Genomic DNA, 17,812 nt, shown 5'->3' on the forward strand with positions numbered 1-17,812 from the left:
TATCCGATCATTTAAAAATTACAAAACTTTGAGATGTGGTCCTGAGAAGTTAGTTGATAGATGTTTTCAGGTTAACTGTTCTACACCCGTACACTGCCGTCTGTTTCAGTGATCCCATTATCACAGTTGATAAATACCTATTTGGGACTGGAAAATGGACTATAGTAATTACTTCAAAAGCTAAATCCAGTGTCGTTCAGTAATAAGGCCTGACTTAAAGCTTTTAATATCACCCAGCAAATGGCATCCAGAAAAGAAAATAAAGAAAAGCTGAAAGCAGTTAAAGAATGCATGTATTCTCCGTCCCACATCCTTAATTTTTCCACATCATGTCAATCTTTCCTTGAAAATATTAATGCTTACTATCCCTTATAATATTATTGCAAACAATAAATGCAAAATTAATAAATGCAAGCAAGTAGCTTTTTGTTTATAATCATTTAGTGTTTACAGAATGCAGACAACTTGCTTTGGTAAACATATTTTAACAGTAATGTCAAAATTGTGCAGCTGATTGGCCGTTCTTGGATTAAAGCATTTTTACAAACTGAGATGAAGATGCGTTTTTAGTTCTTGTGTAAAGTGTGAAATGTGGCTATATGCAGACTCTTCAAAATACATGTTTTTGTGTGTTTACTTTTGTGATTCAGAACTTCTGAAATAGGTTGCTGATAAGTAGAGAAATACCAATTAGTGTTTTTTTTCCCTTCCTGTCTTTTGATCTTTGACATTATAGCAAGTGTAAATGGTCCTTCATCCACATCTACAGAAAATGATGGGGCCAGTGCAGGATCACTGGCAGGTCCGGCTGCAAGTACATCTTCAGAACAGAGCCCTGAGGGGGCAACAGCTGCAACGACAGCTCCTGCAACTGCTGCACTCACTACGCCTCCAGTATCAAGACAAGTCCAGCCAGGAAATCCTCCAGCTCAGGCACTTACTACAGTCAGTCAAGGTCCTCTTCCACCTGGGTATGAGTTTAAAGACTTTTTGTGCTGATTTTTCTCATTTTGTTTTCTGGCAGTAGGCATACTGAAACATAACATCTACCTTTTACTGTGTAACAAAAATTCCCCAAAATGCTTGAAGTGGAAGTTCTCTGTTTGATCTAGTATATCTTCAAGCATAGTTTATTCAAGAAAGAATTTGAACTTTCAAGTATTTCTGATGCTTTTCATATACTGCCGAGTCAGTGAAACATGGAAGTTTTAAATCACAAGGCAGCTTGCTGTCTTCAAATTGAAATGAAGTCAGGTAGTAAAATACTGGAATGGATAAGTAAAAGAAAAGGTATTATTGCAGGACATAATTTGCTGTCTTCCATATTTTGGAGGTTGCAGCTCCTCAGAGTAGTGCAGGCATAATGTGGTATTTTACGTGCATGTGGAATTTGCCAGGTGATTGGTCTGTTGCCTCAAAGCTCTGATTTACATTCTTAATTTTTTCTTAAAAAAAATAAATGTTTCTGGACTCTTTGAGTGAGGGAAAGCAAAAGCTTCCTGATGTGAATGGTATAATTGGTGATCATAACTGCCTGCAAATTAAGTCAGGTAATAAGCAGTGAGAGAAATCTGAATGACCTTACAGGACAACTGTGAAACATAAAAGCACTCTTGAAAATATCAGTTTTTGCTTAACCACTTTTTGTTAGAAATGACAAATTAGTATGCTTCCTTCCCATGTTATATTTGATACAAATACAAGAGTAAGTATCCCAAATGCTGCATATTCAGAAATCAGTGCTCTTATGATGAATTCCACATATACGTGATCTGTGCGAAATTTGCATAATTTGGGGATTTAAATTGAATGAAATTTATTCTAATAGGATTATGCTCCTCAAATGATACTGTTCAACACATAACTGAACACATATTTAATACTGAATACAAAGCATTACTTCATTGCTTGAGAAGACTGCATGCATATATATGCATTTTAGCTTCAGTTTTCCAGAAACTGGAGGTGGTCATGTGGAAAGTTTTAAAAATATTTTTCATTTTTTATTTTTTTGTTCTAGTTAACATAGAATTACTGCTAATATGGACATTGTACCACTGTATATTGTACAGCGTTTTGGTGCATACCATGTACCAAAATGGTCAGGTGTTTTACATAGAAATAAGCATTTTATGAAAACAAACATTTCTCCTCTTTATACTGTATGCTTTATACTACAGATGAATGGTTGGAGTACATTCATCTTAAGAAAAATAAAAGTATTGGTTTATTTTCAGTTGGGAGCAAAGAGTAGACCAACATGGTCGAATATACTATGTAGATCATGTTGAAAAACGAACTACGTGGGATCGGCCAGAGCCTCTTCCTCCAAGGTGAGCCATGCAAAATCATCTCCTTGCCTAGGATATGTTTGGATTGGTTGTATCAGAAATTGACTGACACTTTACTAAAGCTAAAGAGCAGGTTTGTAAATAGCATTGAGCTCAAACAATTGCTCCAGGTTATCTCCAAATAGTTCAGGGATCTCCTGGAAGGAGTCCAGCAGAGGGCCACAAAGATGATACGGGGCCTGGAGCATCTTCCCTATGAGGAAAGGCTGAGAGACCTGGGTCTGTTCAGCCTGGAGAAAAGAATGATTGAGAGGGGATCTCATCAATGTGTTTAAATACCTGAGATGTGGGAGACAGAGGGATTTGGCCAATCTCTTTTCAGTGGTTTGCGGGGACAGGACAAGGGATAATGGCCACAAGACAGAGCACAACAAGTTCTGCACCAACATGTGAAAGAACTTCTTCATGGTGAGGGTGACAGAGCACTGGAACAGGCTGCCCAGGGAGGTTGTGGAGTCTCCTTCTCTGGAGGCTTCAAGGCCTGTCTGGACGCCTACCTGGGCAGCCTGCTCTGAGGAACCTGCTTTGGCAGGAGGTTGGACCCTATGATCTTTTGAGGTCCCTTCCAATCCCTTCAATTCTGTGATTCTGCAGTAATGCATAATATACAGTGTGGAAAAGAGTTGAATGTTAAAGATAACAGAATTGGAATTTCCTGTCAAAGCATAAGTGTGTGTGTGTATACTGAAAAATGGGTTAAAGCTAAAGACAGCAAGCACCCCTGACAGTAGAAGAGAACCAAAACCACAGAAAGGTATTTTGGGATTAAGGTAACTATTAGCTTGAGCAAAAATGCCCTTGGTTACTTCTTTATCCTGAGGTTACTGTTTACACTCTTTTGATCCTGCCTCAGGGTTCCCAGCTGCTAATTTACTATGCTCTTATAAATTATCTTTGGTTATTAGGCTTTTCCAGCTCTTAGAACAGCCAGTAATGTTAGTCTTTACATGGAAGTTGTATTCTTATTTGTTCTTTGTTTTTATTTTCTCCTGAAAAGTGAAAGGAAAATCAATTGTTTTATTGCACTTCATTCATACTCAGGTGGCTCAAATGTTATGCAGAATTACAAAGTAAAAACACGTGGGACCCTAAAGAGAACTTGATTTGAAAGAAGAAGCAAGCTGGCAGACTGTCTCATAAAAAGGAGCCTACCTGTTGTACTCAACTTGTTTTAAATTCTAAGATGATTTACTAATTTTGTAAATAGTATTGACTTTATATGAACTGAAAAATAAAAACACACACACACCACCACCAAAACTTCATTTTCTGCCCAAACCGACTGATCTTGTCAGAAAGAGAATGAGGAAATCTTGCATTGTACAGCCAAACTGTCTGAGCTTTTGTTATCTTTTTAGGACAAACCTGTAGACATGTGAATTGAGTGGGATAAATGCCATAATAACAGTATACCATTGACAGTGGTTCGTGTAGCATTTAAAAAAATAGGTTTAAACCTTTCAGTGTTAAAAGTGAAAGTACAGTAAATAGAATGAGTTTGACTTCTGAGCCCTTAAAGTTGTCAGCTATTGAGAACTGATGCTTCTAATTTATTTTTTTTTCATTCTTTTTAAAGCTGGGAGCGACGAGTTGACAACATGGGTAGAATTTACTATGTTGACCACTTCACCAGAACCACAACATGGCAGAGACCAACATTAGAGTCTGTCCGAAATTATGAGCAGTGGCAGCTTCAACGCAGTCAGCTTCAAGGAGCCATGCAGCAATTTAATCAGAGATTTATATATGGGGTAAGGAGTACAATGCTTACTAATGCTGATAAAAGATAAGAGAAGTATCTTTTCTACATATTGGAACTATATATGTACTTGTGTTTTGAGAATGCTTGTAGGTGACTTTTCCCAGCAAAGACACAAGTTTTTGTTATGGTTTATTCTTTGTGATATATAGTATCTTTACATTTGTTAGCATGGCATGAGCCTTGGTTCAGTAACCTTAATTCATGTCCTTGCAATGACTGCAGGCAGTGTGATACGTTTTGTTCGTCAGCTGAATATATATGGTGTTCTTTGGTAAAATGTATGTATACTATTAACAAAAGCCAGTAGTTCAAAGCAAACTGCAGCATAGTAATAAGCTGTTTTATTTAAATTGTGCCTTGCAATGACCTAAAAGGAAGGCAGGCTCATAGGACATGTTTCAGCTCTGGGTAAAATACATGCTATGAAGGTAGAAGAAAATAACCCTTCCAAAATTTCAAATGTATTGTTTACCTCTGAATAATAGACTTCAGATAACTCCTTATAATGCTACTAGTTTGTTAAAAACAGCATAGGTGCTAGATTTGCTGTATATATGCAGAAAAAACACTTCATAAATGGTGGTAGGGAGAACAGTACTAAATGCAGGACTGAAGTGATTTACTTCCCAATTGTTTTGGGTACTGTGGTACTAATTTCCCTTCTGTGCAGGCAGGGACACTTCACAAAGAATAATTATTTTCTTGGCACTGCAGTTAATTAAGTATGCCAAGGGCTATAAAATTAGCAAACAGAAGAGCTGTGAATCCTTAGTACAAGAAGAAAGAGAGCTTAAATAAAAGACGAATTTGTAATACAACATATGCCATCTCTGGAATAAAAAAAAAAAATGTTGGCCTCTGATATATGTAAAAATATATATATGTAAAATTAACAAAAATGCATTTACTTTAATAACTTATGATGGCTATGTTAGAGCATTGGGAAGGCAAATGGATGGAGGCTAGTCATTAATGCACCATTTGTTTGTGTGACTTGCAGAACCAGGACTTTTCTTCCATGCAAAGCAAAGAGTTTGATCCTCTTGGCCCTCTGCCACCTGGATGGGGTAAGACTGACTTGAAACAGTGTTTTGTAATGCAGTGTAATTAGACATTAGAGCATATTTCTGCCAAATTATCTTGTCAGCTGTTCTAGGCTAATTTTATGTAAGAGAAAATCTAGATTATTTTAAAAATAAATTAAATCTAATCAAATATGCTGTTAAAGTGTCAAATCCTGACGAGAATGTGTAGTTCCAAAGTAGATTGGGAACAAAACAGAATAGTTTGTAGTTTCCAGTAATTGTCATGTCATAATAGCTTTTTTCACACTATCATCCCATTTTTCACCGCTTTCATTAGGCAGGATTTACCCCTTAACCTTCTTCTGGGTGTGTAGCCAATTCATGGAGAACTCTGTAGCACTGAAAAGCTTTTATGACAACAACTAATCATTCCTTAACTTGTTCCCTCTCTCTGGAGTGAATTTGTTTGGTTTTGTAATTCGCAGGGATAACCTTTTACAATAAATAGATTTTTGTGTGTGCGTCTATGTACAAAAATGTAAGTGTAGAACTTTATTTCTGCTGTGACTACGAAGCTGCTGTAAGAATTCAGGGTTCATGATACATAGGCAGTGTTCTCAGAGTTGTTTAGTCTTAAAGTGAGTGACTATACACGTCAGAACTAGAGCTGGGTTTGTATTTTGCTTTTCAAATATAACCGTCAGGATTTTTAGTTCTGGTATTGATTTGATGTCATGCTATAAGATCATTGTGCCCACACTTGTGCTTTGTTGCACTACGTATGTAGCATTTCAAGTAATGTTTTTGAGGCTGACTTTGCCCAGGAAGCAACAAAACTGAATTTCAACGTCATGTTGAATTCTTCTCTAGTATAACTCCTATAGACAAGTGTCTGCTTCCAGACTTTCCTTCTTAACTGGAGCTTTTTACTTCTGATAGTCAGAATATAGCCTGTTTTTGTAGTTTGTATTCTACATTTTGTGTGCTTGTTAGAACACTCTAAATAAAAATTGCATGAAGGACTGCAGATTGATCTAGAAGACCAAATCCTGGCATTTATCATAAACATTTTTCAGTTGTAGGCATAGGTTTATTTGATTGAAAATATATTTTTTGGAAACCATGTTGTTACATATATATATATATATATTTATTCCCTGCTGATAATACAAATATGAAAGATTTTACTACTGTTCACATACCTTTTAGTACTTTCTTGATATTTTTGTATACCTCTGTAACATATCTTATGTTTATTGTCTATATTGTTTGTAAAGCACATAGCAGAAATTGAAGCTAGCTGGGATTTCCTTCGGGGAAAACTGTTTATGTTTTTGCTTTCTTCCAATTATTTGTTCCCTATAATAGGGGAAAAAAAAAAAGCAGAGTAAAGGATCTTTAGATGGAAATTTCAATTTCATCTGTATTTTAATCCATATGCATTTTAACTTCCAAAAAACACCAGAAAAAGCTTTTTAAAAAGTACAAACTGTAGGCCAATATACTTAGTGAAGGTAAATTTCCTGTGATGAATAGTTTCCTTCACAACTGTTTATATTTCTGCTATAATGCCCAGAATCTTGACTTATAGTTAAGATTTCGTCATTTTTATAAGCGGCATACATAGATATCTGAACTTTTCAGGGTAAGAATTGAGATACTAAGAAACAATGCAAAACCATCCTAAGTGCAGCTTTTCACTGAGGGTAGGTGATGATGCACTTTCACATAATTGTTAGCAGTCAGTAGTATTAAAATAGATTCCTGTTGGTGAGTTGACTCCTTAATTACTCCTTAATGAGTAATGCCAATGAAAGTGAAAAGATGTTGAGTCAAAGGATGTACAGAGAACCTTGAAGACAGGTGAAACTGTAGCAGGCACTGATTGCTTACGTTAATTTAATTTGTAGTCTCAGCAGCACAGTAAAGAGGTATTGAAATTTGTTTTCATTTTGTATCTTTTCAGAAAAGAGAACTGACAGCAATGGCAGAGTATATTTTGTCAATCACAACACACGTATCACTCAGTGGGAAGATCCCAGGAGTCAAGGGTAAGAAATCAGTTGCAGCTTCATGTAAATCTGAAATGAAAATATAACAAAGTATATAAGATAGATATATATATATCTTATATATATAAGATATATATCTATATATCTGTATCTATCTATATATATATAAGTATATATATATAAGAGATTGAGACTTTGGAGATGGTGCTTACAGCTAAAACACAGGCTGTCCTATACATGCTATCAGGCAGTCCTGTGAAAGGTACCAGCTGAAACAGAAACTGTCAAAATAACACTTGATAATAATACAGTTATCAGGAAAGTCTTTGTCAACAGCAGTAAGTTCATTCCCAGAACAGTTCATGCTCTTTTTATAGAATAATAGAAACTTGTATCGTTGCAGGAGGGAGGAGAGTGTTTGTTTCAACTGATGTGTTAGTGCATAATTTGATCCTGCATAATTTGATTATTTATTAGACTGGCAATAGCTAAGAGACAGAAGACAAACTCCAAAAGTTGCAGCACCTCTACTTTACCACTTTAAAACAAACAATAAAAAATAAACAGAACTTGGGTACTCTACAAGTATTGGATTAATAGATTACTGTTTAGTTTGGGATCCAGTTACTTTGACTCTGAGGTAGGAAATGTAGGCAGGAAATTGAGGGTGAAGGGTATGCTGTGTTTGAGATGAAAATTTCCACTTGGTGAAGCAAATTCATCTGTAATGAAATGGAGTAAGATGAGGGAGAGTGGAAGGGTTAATAGCCATAGCCAGAGATGACAGCCTTTCAACATCTTTCAGTGACTTGAAAGTCACTGCAGCAGTTAACTGTATGGAAAGCACTGTTATTTTTAATAACCACCCAACAACCAAAAGTTCTGATTTAATAGCTTGAAAACATTTTCCTGAAGTATATTTCCATAGAGGGAAGTCACTTTGAGAGCACTTGGATGGAGTGATAATACTCAGGTTTTCCAAACATATCAAGATACGCTTATATCGATACGAAAATTGAGTTGGAAGTTGTCAAAAAAAATTGCTTAAGATCAGTATTTTTATTTTCTTGATATTTTTGTCATTCTGAAACTCTTTAAGCTTTTAGCTATTGTGATTATATGTGAGGTACCAAAAGCTAGTTATTAGGGCAATGTCATCTTGAGAGTAAAAATCTAACAAAAAATAGATTTTAGTTGCTGTTGCTTAAGTGGATGAAACATAGAAACTTACAGAAAAATACAAGAATGTTTACCAATTTGCTGTTCTTCTTGATAGTGCAACTGAAGGTGCTATTGTTGAAATAAACATTTCATTTTGGTTAAAATGAGAGGTGATGTGAAAATTGGAGGAAAAAAAGGCGGAATAAATGTTGAAATGAAAGCGTCTCTGTCTGTAGTTTTCTAGATCTGCTAAATTTTTTGCTGTCTCAAGTACTGATCAATTGACTTCATGTATTAAGTGCATAATTTACTATGTATTTGCTTGTATCTATAGTCAATTAAATGAGAAACCCTTACCTGAAGGCTGGGAAATGCGATTTACTGTGGAAGGTATTCCATATTTTGTGGATCACAACAGAAGAACCACTACATACATAGATCCCCGCACGGGCAAGTCTGCTCTGTAAGTGTTTTATTGAACCATTTCTAAGCTCCTAAAAGTGAAGTTGAACATTCATAAGTTGCTTTTTTTTTCTTTTTCCTGTTTTGTGTACAGAAAGATTTACGTGTATTAAAGTCTCTGAATTTATTTATTTTTATCCATGGATAAGTGTCCCTGAAGATGACTGAATACTTAAGAATCTGACTCACCAAGTAGTAGATAAGATAGAGGGACCATCAACACTTCTGATGACCAGATCCCTTCCTTCCACTTACTGGTCTTAATTTTTACAAGTATACTCTTTCTTTCTTTGATTTTTAGGAACCAGAATGGAGTTAAAAGCAGAACTTAGCTGCAAGTTTAAATTACCTGAATGTCATCCTACCTTATTGTTAGTATCTTTTTTACACCAAATCACAGAATGGCTGAGTTTGGAAGGGACCTCTGAAGATCATCTGGTCCAACCCCCCTGCCAGGCAAGATCACCTAGAGCACGTTACACAGGATGGCATCCAGGCAGTGTTTGAATATCTCCAGAAAAGGAGATTATCCACAACCTCTCTGGGCAACCTGTCCCAGTGCTCTGTCACCCTCCCAGTCAAGAATTGCCCCCTCATATTGAGCCAGAACCTCCTGTCCTTCAGTTTGTGCCCGCTGCCTCTCATCCTGTCGCTGGTCACCACTGAAAGGAGAGTCTCCATCCTCTCAAAACCCTCCCCCCAGATATTTGTACCCATTAACAAGGTCTCCCCTCAGTCTTCTCTTTTCCAGGCTAAACAGGCCCAGCTCTCTCAGCCTGTCCTCATACGACAGGTGCTCCAGTCCTCTCATCATCTCTGTAGCCCTCCTCTGAACTCGCTCCAGGAGCTCCATGTCCCTCTTGTACTGGGGAGCCCAGATCTGAACACAGTGCTTCAGGTGTGGTCTCACCAGGGCTGAGCAGAGGGGTGGGATCACCTCCCTTGACCTGCTGCCAACACACTTCTGAATGCATCCCAGGAGACCATTGGGGCCAAGCAGGCCACAAGGGCACATTGCTGGCTCATGATCAGTCTGCTGTCCACCAGGACTCCCAGGTCCCTCTATGCAGAGCTGCTCTCCATTGGGTCAGCTCCCAGCCTGTACTGGTGCTTGGGGGTTATTCCTCCCTAGGTGCAGGACCCTGCGTTTGCCCTTGTTGAACTTCATGATGTTCCTCTCGGCCCAACCCTCTAGCCTGTCGAGGTCCCTCTGCATGGCAGCACAGCCGCCTGGGGTATCAGCCACTCCTCCCAGCTTTGTGTCATCAGCAAACCTGCTGGGGGTGCAGTCTGTTCCATTGTCCAGGTTGTTGATGAATATGTTGAACAACACTGGACCCAGTACTGACCCCAGCGGGACACCACTAGTTTACAGGCCTCCAACGAGACTGCACTGCTGACCACAACCCTCTGAGCTCTGCCTCCAGCCAATTACCAATCCACCTCACTGTTCACTCATCTAGGCTGCACTTCCTTAGCTTGTCTATGAGGAAGTTATGGGAGACAGTGTCAAAAGCCATGCTGAAGTCAAGGCAGACTACATCCACCGCTCTCCCCTCATCTACCCAGCTAGTAATCTGACCATAGAAGGATGTGAGATTGGTTAAACATGATTTCCCCTTGGTGTACCCATGCTTACTACTCCTGATCACCTTCTTATCCTCCACATGCTTGGAGATGACCTCCAGGATGAGCTGTTCTATCACCTGTCCAGGGATGGAGGTGAGGCTGACTGGCTTGTAGTTTCCTGGGTCCTCCTTCTTGCCCTTTTTGAAGACTGGCATGACATTGACTTTCTTCCAGTTCCCTCAGGCACCTCTCCTGTTCTCCATGAGCTTTCAAAGATGATTGAGAGTGGTCTAGCAATAACATCAGCCAGCTACTTCAGCATCCATGGGTACGTTTCCATTGGGGCCCATGGATTTGTGGGTGTCAAGTTCGCTTAGATGATCTCTGACCTGATCCTTTTCAATCAAGGGAAAGTCCTCCTTTCTCTGGACTTTTTCTCTCTTGTCTCCAGGGTCTGAGATTCCCAAGGGCTGGTCTTAACAGTAAAGACTGAAGCAAAAAAGGCATTCAGCAACTCTGCCTTCTCCATATCATTTGCCACAAGGGCACCCACCCCATTCAGCAGTGGACTGACTGAAGAGGCCAAAGTTTTCTCTCCTGAAGTCCAGGGCTGCAATCCTACATTTTGCCCTGCTTCCTCTTTGCAAGATCCTGAACTCCACCATTATCATGGTCACTGCAGCCAAGGCTGCCCCCTACCCTCACATCTCCAACTAGTCCTTCCTCATTCATTAATACAAGGTTCAGCAGCACACCTCTCCTTGTTGGCTTCTCCACCACCTGTGTCAAGAAAGTGTTATCAGTGCACTGCAAGAACCTCCTGGACTGTTTGTGTCGTCTGAGTGGTCTTCCCGGCAGATAATCAGTGTGGTTGAAGTCCCCCATGAGAACCTGGGCTGATGCCTGAGAGGCTACTTTGAGCTGTCTGAAGAAGGTTTCATCTACCTCCTCTTCCTGATAATTAATTAAATTACAGTGAATTAGATACTGTTGGGAAAAGTACTGGATATGCACTCCACAATTAACAAAACAGATTTTTTTAGTTAAAAAACAAAAACAGTTATACCCCAAAAGCAGACTAAGTGCATAAGAATCTTCCAGCTGGATAGCCTACTAAACCATGTAACTACACAACAAATAATTTTTCATACTGTTTTTTAAATTACAAAAACGCTTTGGAAATTAATTTTTCTCCCTTTGGTTCCAGAGACAATGGGCCCCAGATAGCTTATGTACGCGATTTCAAGGCAAAGGTCCATTATTTCCGATTCTGGTGTCAGGTACAAATTTATTTCTTGAGAACATTTGTTTGCATTTTCATTTTCTGTTTACTTTCTGTAAATTAACTATTCAGTGCCCTGCAAGTAAAATTAATCAACCCACTTAAAGTGAGTATAACCAGGAGCGAGCAAATACTGGGTTTGTATAAGCTGATGCAAGTTGTAGGGTAACTTTAAAACTTCTTAGAGTGAAAGAAAACCTGAATTTCTTTACAGTTTATTTAAGAAAGTACTAGGTTTCAGAATGTTGTTCTTTTTCTGCTCTTAATAAGTGAATATATGAAAATGTAGTAGTTTTAAATATAATTAATATATAAGATCTAGTTTCTATACAAATAAATACTTCTGGAAGAAACTGCAGGGCATTTGACACAGACCATACGTGTCTAAACACTGAAAACTATATTGGGTTGTACTTCAGTACGTCCTAACATAATAGCATATTGCAATGTCACTCTTGGTCTTTTAAACTCTATGGATATCAAAAGAATATGTAACTTGGTATCTAGGAAAATGTACTAGGTTTAAATGTTCCAGTGTTCAAGTGTCAATGAATTATACTTTGAAAAATAGCAGAGAAGAGCCTGATTTTTCACTTTTACAGAATAACCTAAATTTTCTTTTTTTATTATTATTGAATGTTGGAGTAAAAGGCCTTACTGATTTAGAATGTTACTTATCTTATTTTTTTCTAGTGTTTTGTAAGAATACAGTATTTGAACCTGTTCAAATCAGGATATGGAGGTCTGTATACCTTTGCTGCAGATCTCAGTATCAGAATCGATTTTTTCTTGGAGTAAATTAAAATTCAAGTATCTCGATTACTGACTGTTTTATGTGCATTAGTGAAATTTACCTCTACCTCTTAAAACAACACATTCAACAAACAACAGTTAAAACAATATGAGAAATATTAAGTATTTGTAGATCTTACCTCTGAAAAATTTCATTTCAGCAACTGGCAATGCCACAACACATAAAGATTACAGTGAGCAGAAAAACATTATTTGAAGACTCATTTCAACAGGTACTGTATTAAAACATATTAGTAGACATGAAAAGTTGGATCAAATAAATTTGTCACTTGTCTTTCTTGATCCTGTGACATTTTAATAAGGTTATTTTACTAGAGACTAACAAAAACACATAGTTAGGATACAGTCATGCTTATATATAAAAAGATCATGCTAAAATGTTAAGTTCTGTCTCTACTGGCTGATTAATCGTGGGGAGAGCAGTGGCAGAGCAATTCCCCATTTACAGGAAGTTAGCGTGTTTTGCTAGGTTTGTTCGCATGTCCTCCCCTGCCAGTTTTGTTATGTAAGCATGGTTATGTACCAAAATATATTAAGTTGCACTTACTCTTACTGTAGATGTTACAGGTCTTTAAATAAGTAATTAAATGGTTAAAAGAAAACAAAAACTAATAATTATACTTAGATTATTAGCAGCAAAATTCTTAAGAATGCTAAGAGACCTAAATCGTGCTTGAAATTTATTTCTATACACTATTTTTAAGTGTTTTCATATTCTACCTTTTTTTTTTAATGTTCACTGTGGCAATAAATTACTCCCCTTGCCAGTTAAATAGATGGTGAGAGCTACAGGGAACAATATGAAATTTGTATTGGCCACTTCTGTGCTTTTCTGATTTGAAAGAAATTAAGATGCAAACCTTATTCAAGAAGATAGGAATTTCTACCTTCCTCTGTCCCTTGCTGATCTTTATGTTCCTGTGTATCTTCTGGTTTCATTTCTTGTAGGAGTTATCAGTTTGTCAAGCCAAGAAGTTAGAACATGTTGAATAAGATGTTTTGAGAAAAGAATATATATTCTTAAATAAGGTTTAATGCTTACTTATTCAAGTTACTGTAAACTGTCTTAGCAGAAGCAGCAAATGCTAGTGCAGCTGGCTACTCTTTTCTTTTGGAACACTCTTGTCTTCAAATAGAGTGGGTTAGAAGTAGATGAAATAAGTCCTGGAACTGAAAATTGGTTCCACCATTATTTCTAAAATTGTACTTTGTCCTTTCATAGTAATGACAAAGGTAACAATATTATATTATAGTAGAAATAGTTGAGAGAGATTATGTAATCATGTAAATGTCAACAAACTGAGGTGTATTTAGGAAAATATGGCGCTTTGTCAATAATGTAGACTATAACTCAATTGCACATATCTGACTTTTTTTTTTTATACTGATTCTTGGGTCATTTGTAGATATCTATGTTGGAGATACAAAATCTATTGTGATGATAACTTCAGACATCTAGCACAGATTTTAAAATTTTTGATCCAAATTCTGTGCCTGTTATTACAGACAAAAACTTAATGATCTCACACATATATGTTCTGTGAAATTTCTCTAAGTAAATGTCTGACATTTGAACAAAACAGCATTACTAAAATTCTTTAGCTTCTAAAAAAGCTAGATTTTTATTATCCCCTTTAGGAGATGAAGCTGTAAAATGAAAATATTTTATATATAATATTTATTTATTTATTTATTTGAGATCTTAGTTATGTCTCTTCATTGCCTGTAACTTGGGTACCTTTCAGATATCATTCACTACAGTATTTTAGAAATCCTGAATTTACGTACTTTGAGCCCCTGTTATTTATTGGCTTGATTTTTGTCATAAACTTTTATATAGGCTGCTGGCGTAATTATAGGTCTTAAATTTTAAAATTATTATTTATTTTTCTTTTACATCTTTTACTTGTTAATCTGTGGAAATAGGTTGCCATTAACCCCTCAAATTCCATGAAAGTTATGTAAGCGGGTACTTCGTGTATTTATAGCACGTTTTATGTTCTGATTGAAAATGCTATATGGCTTGATACAGGAAATAGTTTTATATGATTTTCTTGAAATAAATTGTCTGTTTTTCTTTCACTTAGATAATGAGCTTCAGTTCTCAGGATCTACGGAGACGTTTATGGGTTATTTTCCCTGGTGAAGAAGGCTTAGATTATGGAGGAGTTGCAAGGTAAACTATAGTAAAATGGCAAATGATTTCTTTTTCCTGTTTTTTGTTGTGAAAATTTTCCCAAGGTAGATAATTGAACTGCAATGATTTCAGAATACTAGTGAAGCGTATTCCTCGTTTTTCCTTAGAACATCAGTGCATGTTTTAGAACTGTATAGAAGTATTTTCAGTACACTTTAGGAATTACTTTAATCTGTCTTAGTGATTAGTGAAAACACATGCACAGTTTATTGACTTCAGCATGACCATTACCACCAAAGTAGAGGTTTCCTGAAAATGAACAAAAATGTAATTTCATGTCAGAAGTCCGTACATGAATGTAACTAGGAAAGGCATATATATTTATAAGTGTTCCCTAAAAGTCTAATGTTTAAATCAATGGTAGTGTTTTAATTACCTCCGTAAGATAAGGGATCTTTTTCCAAATCACTGACAGCTGTATAACATTTTAACCTTGCAGACTAAATCCTAATTTACATTAGTTTCAGTTTGATGTAACCATACTTTCTAGAAAAGTCAGGTTGACTAGCTATGTGCCAACAAGTTCCTAAGTGGATTTTCAGCATATCCGTTAGCTGAAGTCATTTTTAATGTTTTGAAATGTGTTTTTTGTTGTTGTTGCTTGTGTAATTTCAGGGAATGGTTCTTTCTATTGTCACATGAAGTTCTGAACCCAATGTATTGCCTGTTTGAATATGCAGGGAAAGATAACTACTGCTTACAAATAAACCCAGCCTCCTATATTAACCCAGATCATCTGAAATACTTCCGTTTTATTGGAAGATTCATTGCCATGGTAAGTTAAAAATAGAAAAAAGTTACCTCCTGTAATTTTTCATGTAAATAAATACAGTACTATAGAATCATAGAATATCAAGAGTTGGAGGGGACCCACAAAGATCATTGAGTCCAACTCCTGGGTCCCCAAAGACCACCCATATATCAGACCATGTGTCAGAGAGCGTTGTCTAAATGGTTCTTGAATTCTGGCAGGTTCAGTGCCCTGGGGAGCCTGTTCCACGGCCCAACCACCCTCTTGGTGAAGAACCTTTTCCTGATACCCAGCCTGAACCTCCCCTGTTGTAGCTCCATTCGGTTCTATTGGTTCCTGTCGCTAATTACCAGAGAGCAGAGATTAGCGCCTGCCCCTCTGCTCCCCTTGTGAGGAAGCTGTGGACTGTGCTGAGGCTTCCCATCAGTCTCCTCTTCTCCAGGCTCAACAAACTGCTGACTTCAGCTGCTTTTCATACATATTCCCCTCCAGACCCCTCACCATCTGCGTAGCCCTTCGTACCATCAAATGGATTACTAAACACTTCATCTTTGAGCTGAAATTTTCATCAGCATACATAGTTTTTATTATGTATAAATAGATAAAGCATATTTACAGTTATGATATTCTAGCTTACTTTAATTCTTTGGGCATCAAGCTCCATTGGTACGCTGTACAAATGTTGTCATATTGAGTAATCAATCATCCTTTGCATTATTTTTTGTCTATTTTCATGTTCTTCAGGCTTTATTCCATGGGAAATTCATTGACACTGGTTTCTCTCTGCCGTTCTATAAGCGTATCCTAAACAAGCCAGTAGGACTCAAGGATTTAGAATCTGTTGACCCAGAGTTTTACAACTCTCTCATCTGGGTAAAGTGAGTTCGTCTTGATTTTGTTCTTGAAATAGCAATAAAATGTTTTTGTTTTTCACTTATGCCAGAAACTAAGTGTAAAACTACTACTACTAACAAACTGACCAGTAGAGTATGTCAATTACAAAGTAGTATTGGAATTTTAATGGAATATTAGATACACAAATGATTTGATAATGCAAAAATTAATTGCATTTTTAGGTCACTGAATATTCTGTGCAGTATCGTGCATTCCATTTTTACTATTTTTTGAATAAATCTTGCTAGACATTATACAAATGTGGTACTCGTGCACAAAGTTACAAATAAAATGGCTCAAGTAAATTCCACTGAAACTTTTTAAATAACCAATTAAAAAAATTAGCAATAAATCCTTTCAATATCTGGTTTAATTAGAAAACACAGTATAGTGCTACAATAATTTGGAGTTAGCAAATGTAACTTATATACTGTCACATAACTCTTCTGTCAGTCATACCTGAAATTTATCTAAGGAGTTAAAGTAAAAGATTTAAAGTTAATTCTCATACATTTTCATAGCTGCTATTGTTTTTTTTGCTCCAACCTGGATGATTTAAGACCATTTCTACATAGGGCCTTCCATGTATGCATTGTCAGTCATCTGTAAGCTCTACATTCATAATCCTGTTGAGTCCTCCTTCTCCACTCCTTTACAGATTCCTCTCTAGAGAGCAGAAAGTAAATAGGTTCTGGAGTTTATAGACCAGAAATTTCATTATTTTAGAAATGCATTAAAACTGTTTTAAGTTATAATTAAAAACAAAACAAAACAAAAACAAAAACAAAACCTTTCCATTCAAGGTAATTTGGTACTTCTTTTATAATAGCAAGATTTCAAGACATTGTAATCTATGGTGGTTTTGCACCATTTGTTTCAGTAACTGGTTATTTTCTTTTCACGAGAGTATTTAAAAAAAAAAAAAAAGTGTGTGTGTGTGGGGGGGGGTGCTTAGAAGAGATGGATAGTCAATTTAAACTTTTTTTTTGGTTTCTGCTATAAGGAAATTTAGCAGAAAATTTAGTCTTCGTTACGTGTCTAGAGAGATACAGCATACATTAGTCAAGAATCATACACAAAGTAGATTAGAAAAGCCTTGAGGACTTCATAAAGATGGGGATAGTTTGTTTTTAAAAGCTGAAATAAATATAAAAGACAAGAATGTCATTTCCTGTAGTGGTGAATCTTGGAAGCATTATCTTGGATAATGAGGAAGTGATGAGACGTTTCAGATGTTTACAACGTAAGATAAGCATTTTGATGAGTCTTTGATGAGTAGTATGTTCTGTACTGAATGATTTGCTACTAAAGGTGTAGTAAACATTCTAGTAGGAAATGTCAGTAGTGGATATCTGAGTAAAGATACTGTGAATTTGAGACTTGAAAGTTGTAGGGCTGGATACCTGTACTTATATTACACGAATCTTGTAATCCGTTTTGTAGTCAGAAGGTGCGTGTTTATTTTTTTCTTTAGAAGAAGAGTGTTTTTTGTCATCCTGTGATATACTGACTTTTAGAAAACAAGTAAATGTG

General features: G+C 36.6%; 1 protein-coding gene across 4 annotated transcripts in view; it reads left to right on the forward strand.

Annotated features, from left to right (window-relative positions):
- ITCH (itchy E3 ubiquitin protein ligase) overlaps positions 1-17,812 on the forward strand; it is a 66,816-nt gene that overhangs the window by 40,202 nt on the left and 8,802 nt on the right. For 3 of the 4 annotated variants that reach the window (XM_084296759.1, XM_084296762.1, XM_084296761.1), the window contains 11 exons: positions 737-971; positions 2,238-2,333; positions 3,928-4,102; positions 5,114-5,180; positions 7,105-7,189; positions 8,646-8,774; positions 11,550-11,622; positions 12,578-12,649; positions 14,525-14,613; positions 15,250-15,409; positions 16,130-16,263. In XM_084296759.1, coding sequence (XP_084152885.1) covers positions 737-971; positions 2,238-2,333; positions 3,928-4,102; positions 5,114-5,180; positions 7,105-7,189; positions 8,646-8,774; positions 11,550-11,622; positions 12,578-12,649; positions 14,525-14,613; positions 15,250-15,409; positions 16,130-16,263 — 1,315 coding nt within the window. The remainder of the gene's footprint in view (positions 1-736; positions 972-2,237; positions 2,334-3,927; positions 4,103-5,113; positions 5,181-7,104; positions 7,190-8,645; positions 8,775-11,549; positions 11,623-12,577; positions 12,650-14,524; positions 14,614-15,249; positions 15,410-16,129; positions 16,264-17,812) is intronic. The other variant, XM_084296760.1, reaches the window with a different exon arrangement.

Source organism: Netta rufina (genome assembly GCF_964035555.1).
Source record: "Netta rufina genome assembly, chromosome: 16".
Taxonomy (NCBI): domain Eukaryota; kingdom Metazoa; phylum Chordata; class Aves; order Anseriformes; family Anatidae; genus Netta; species Netta rufina.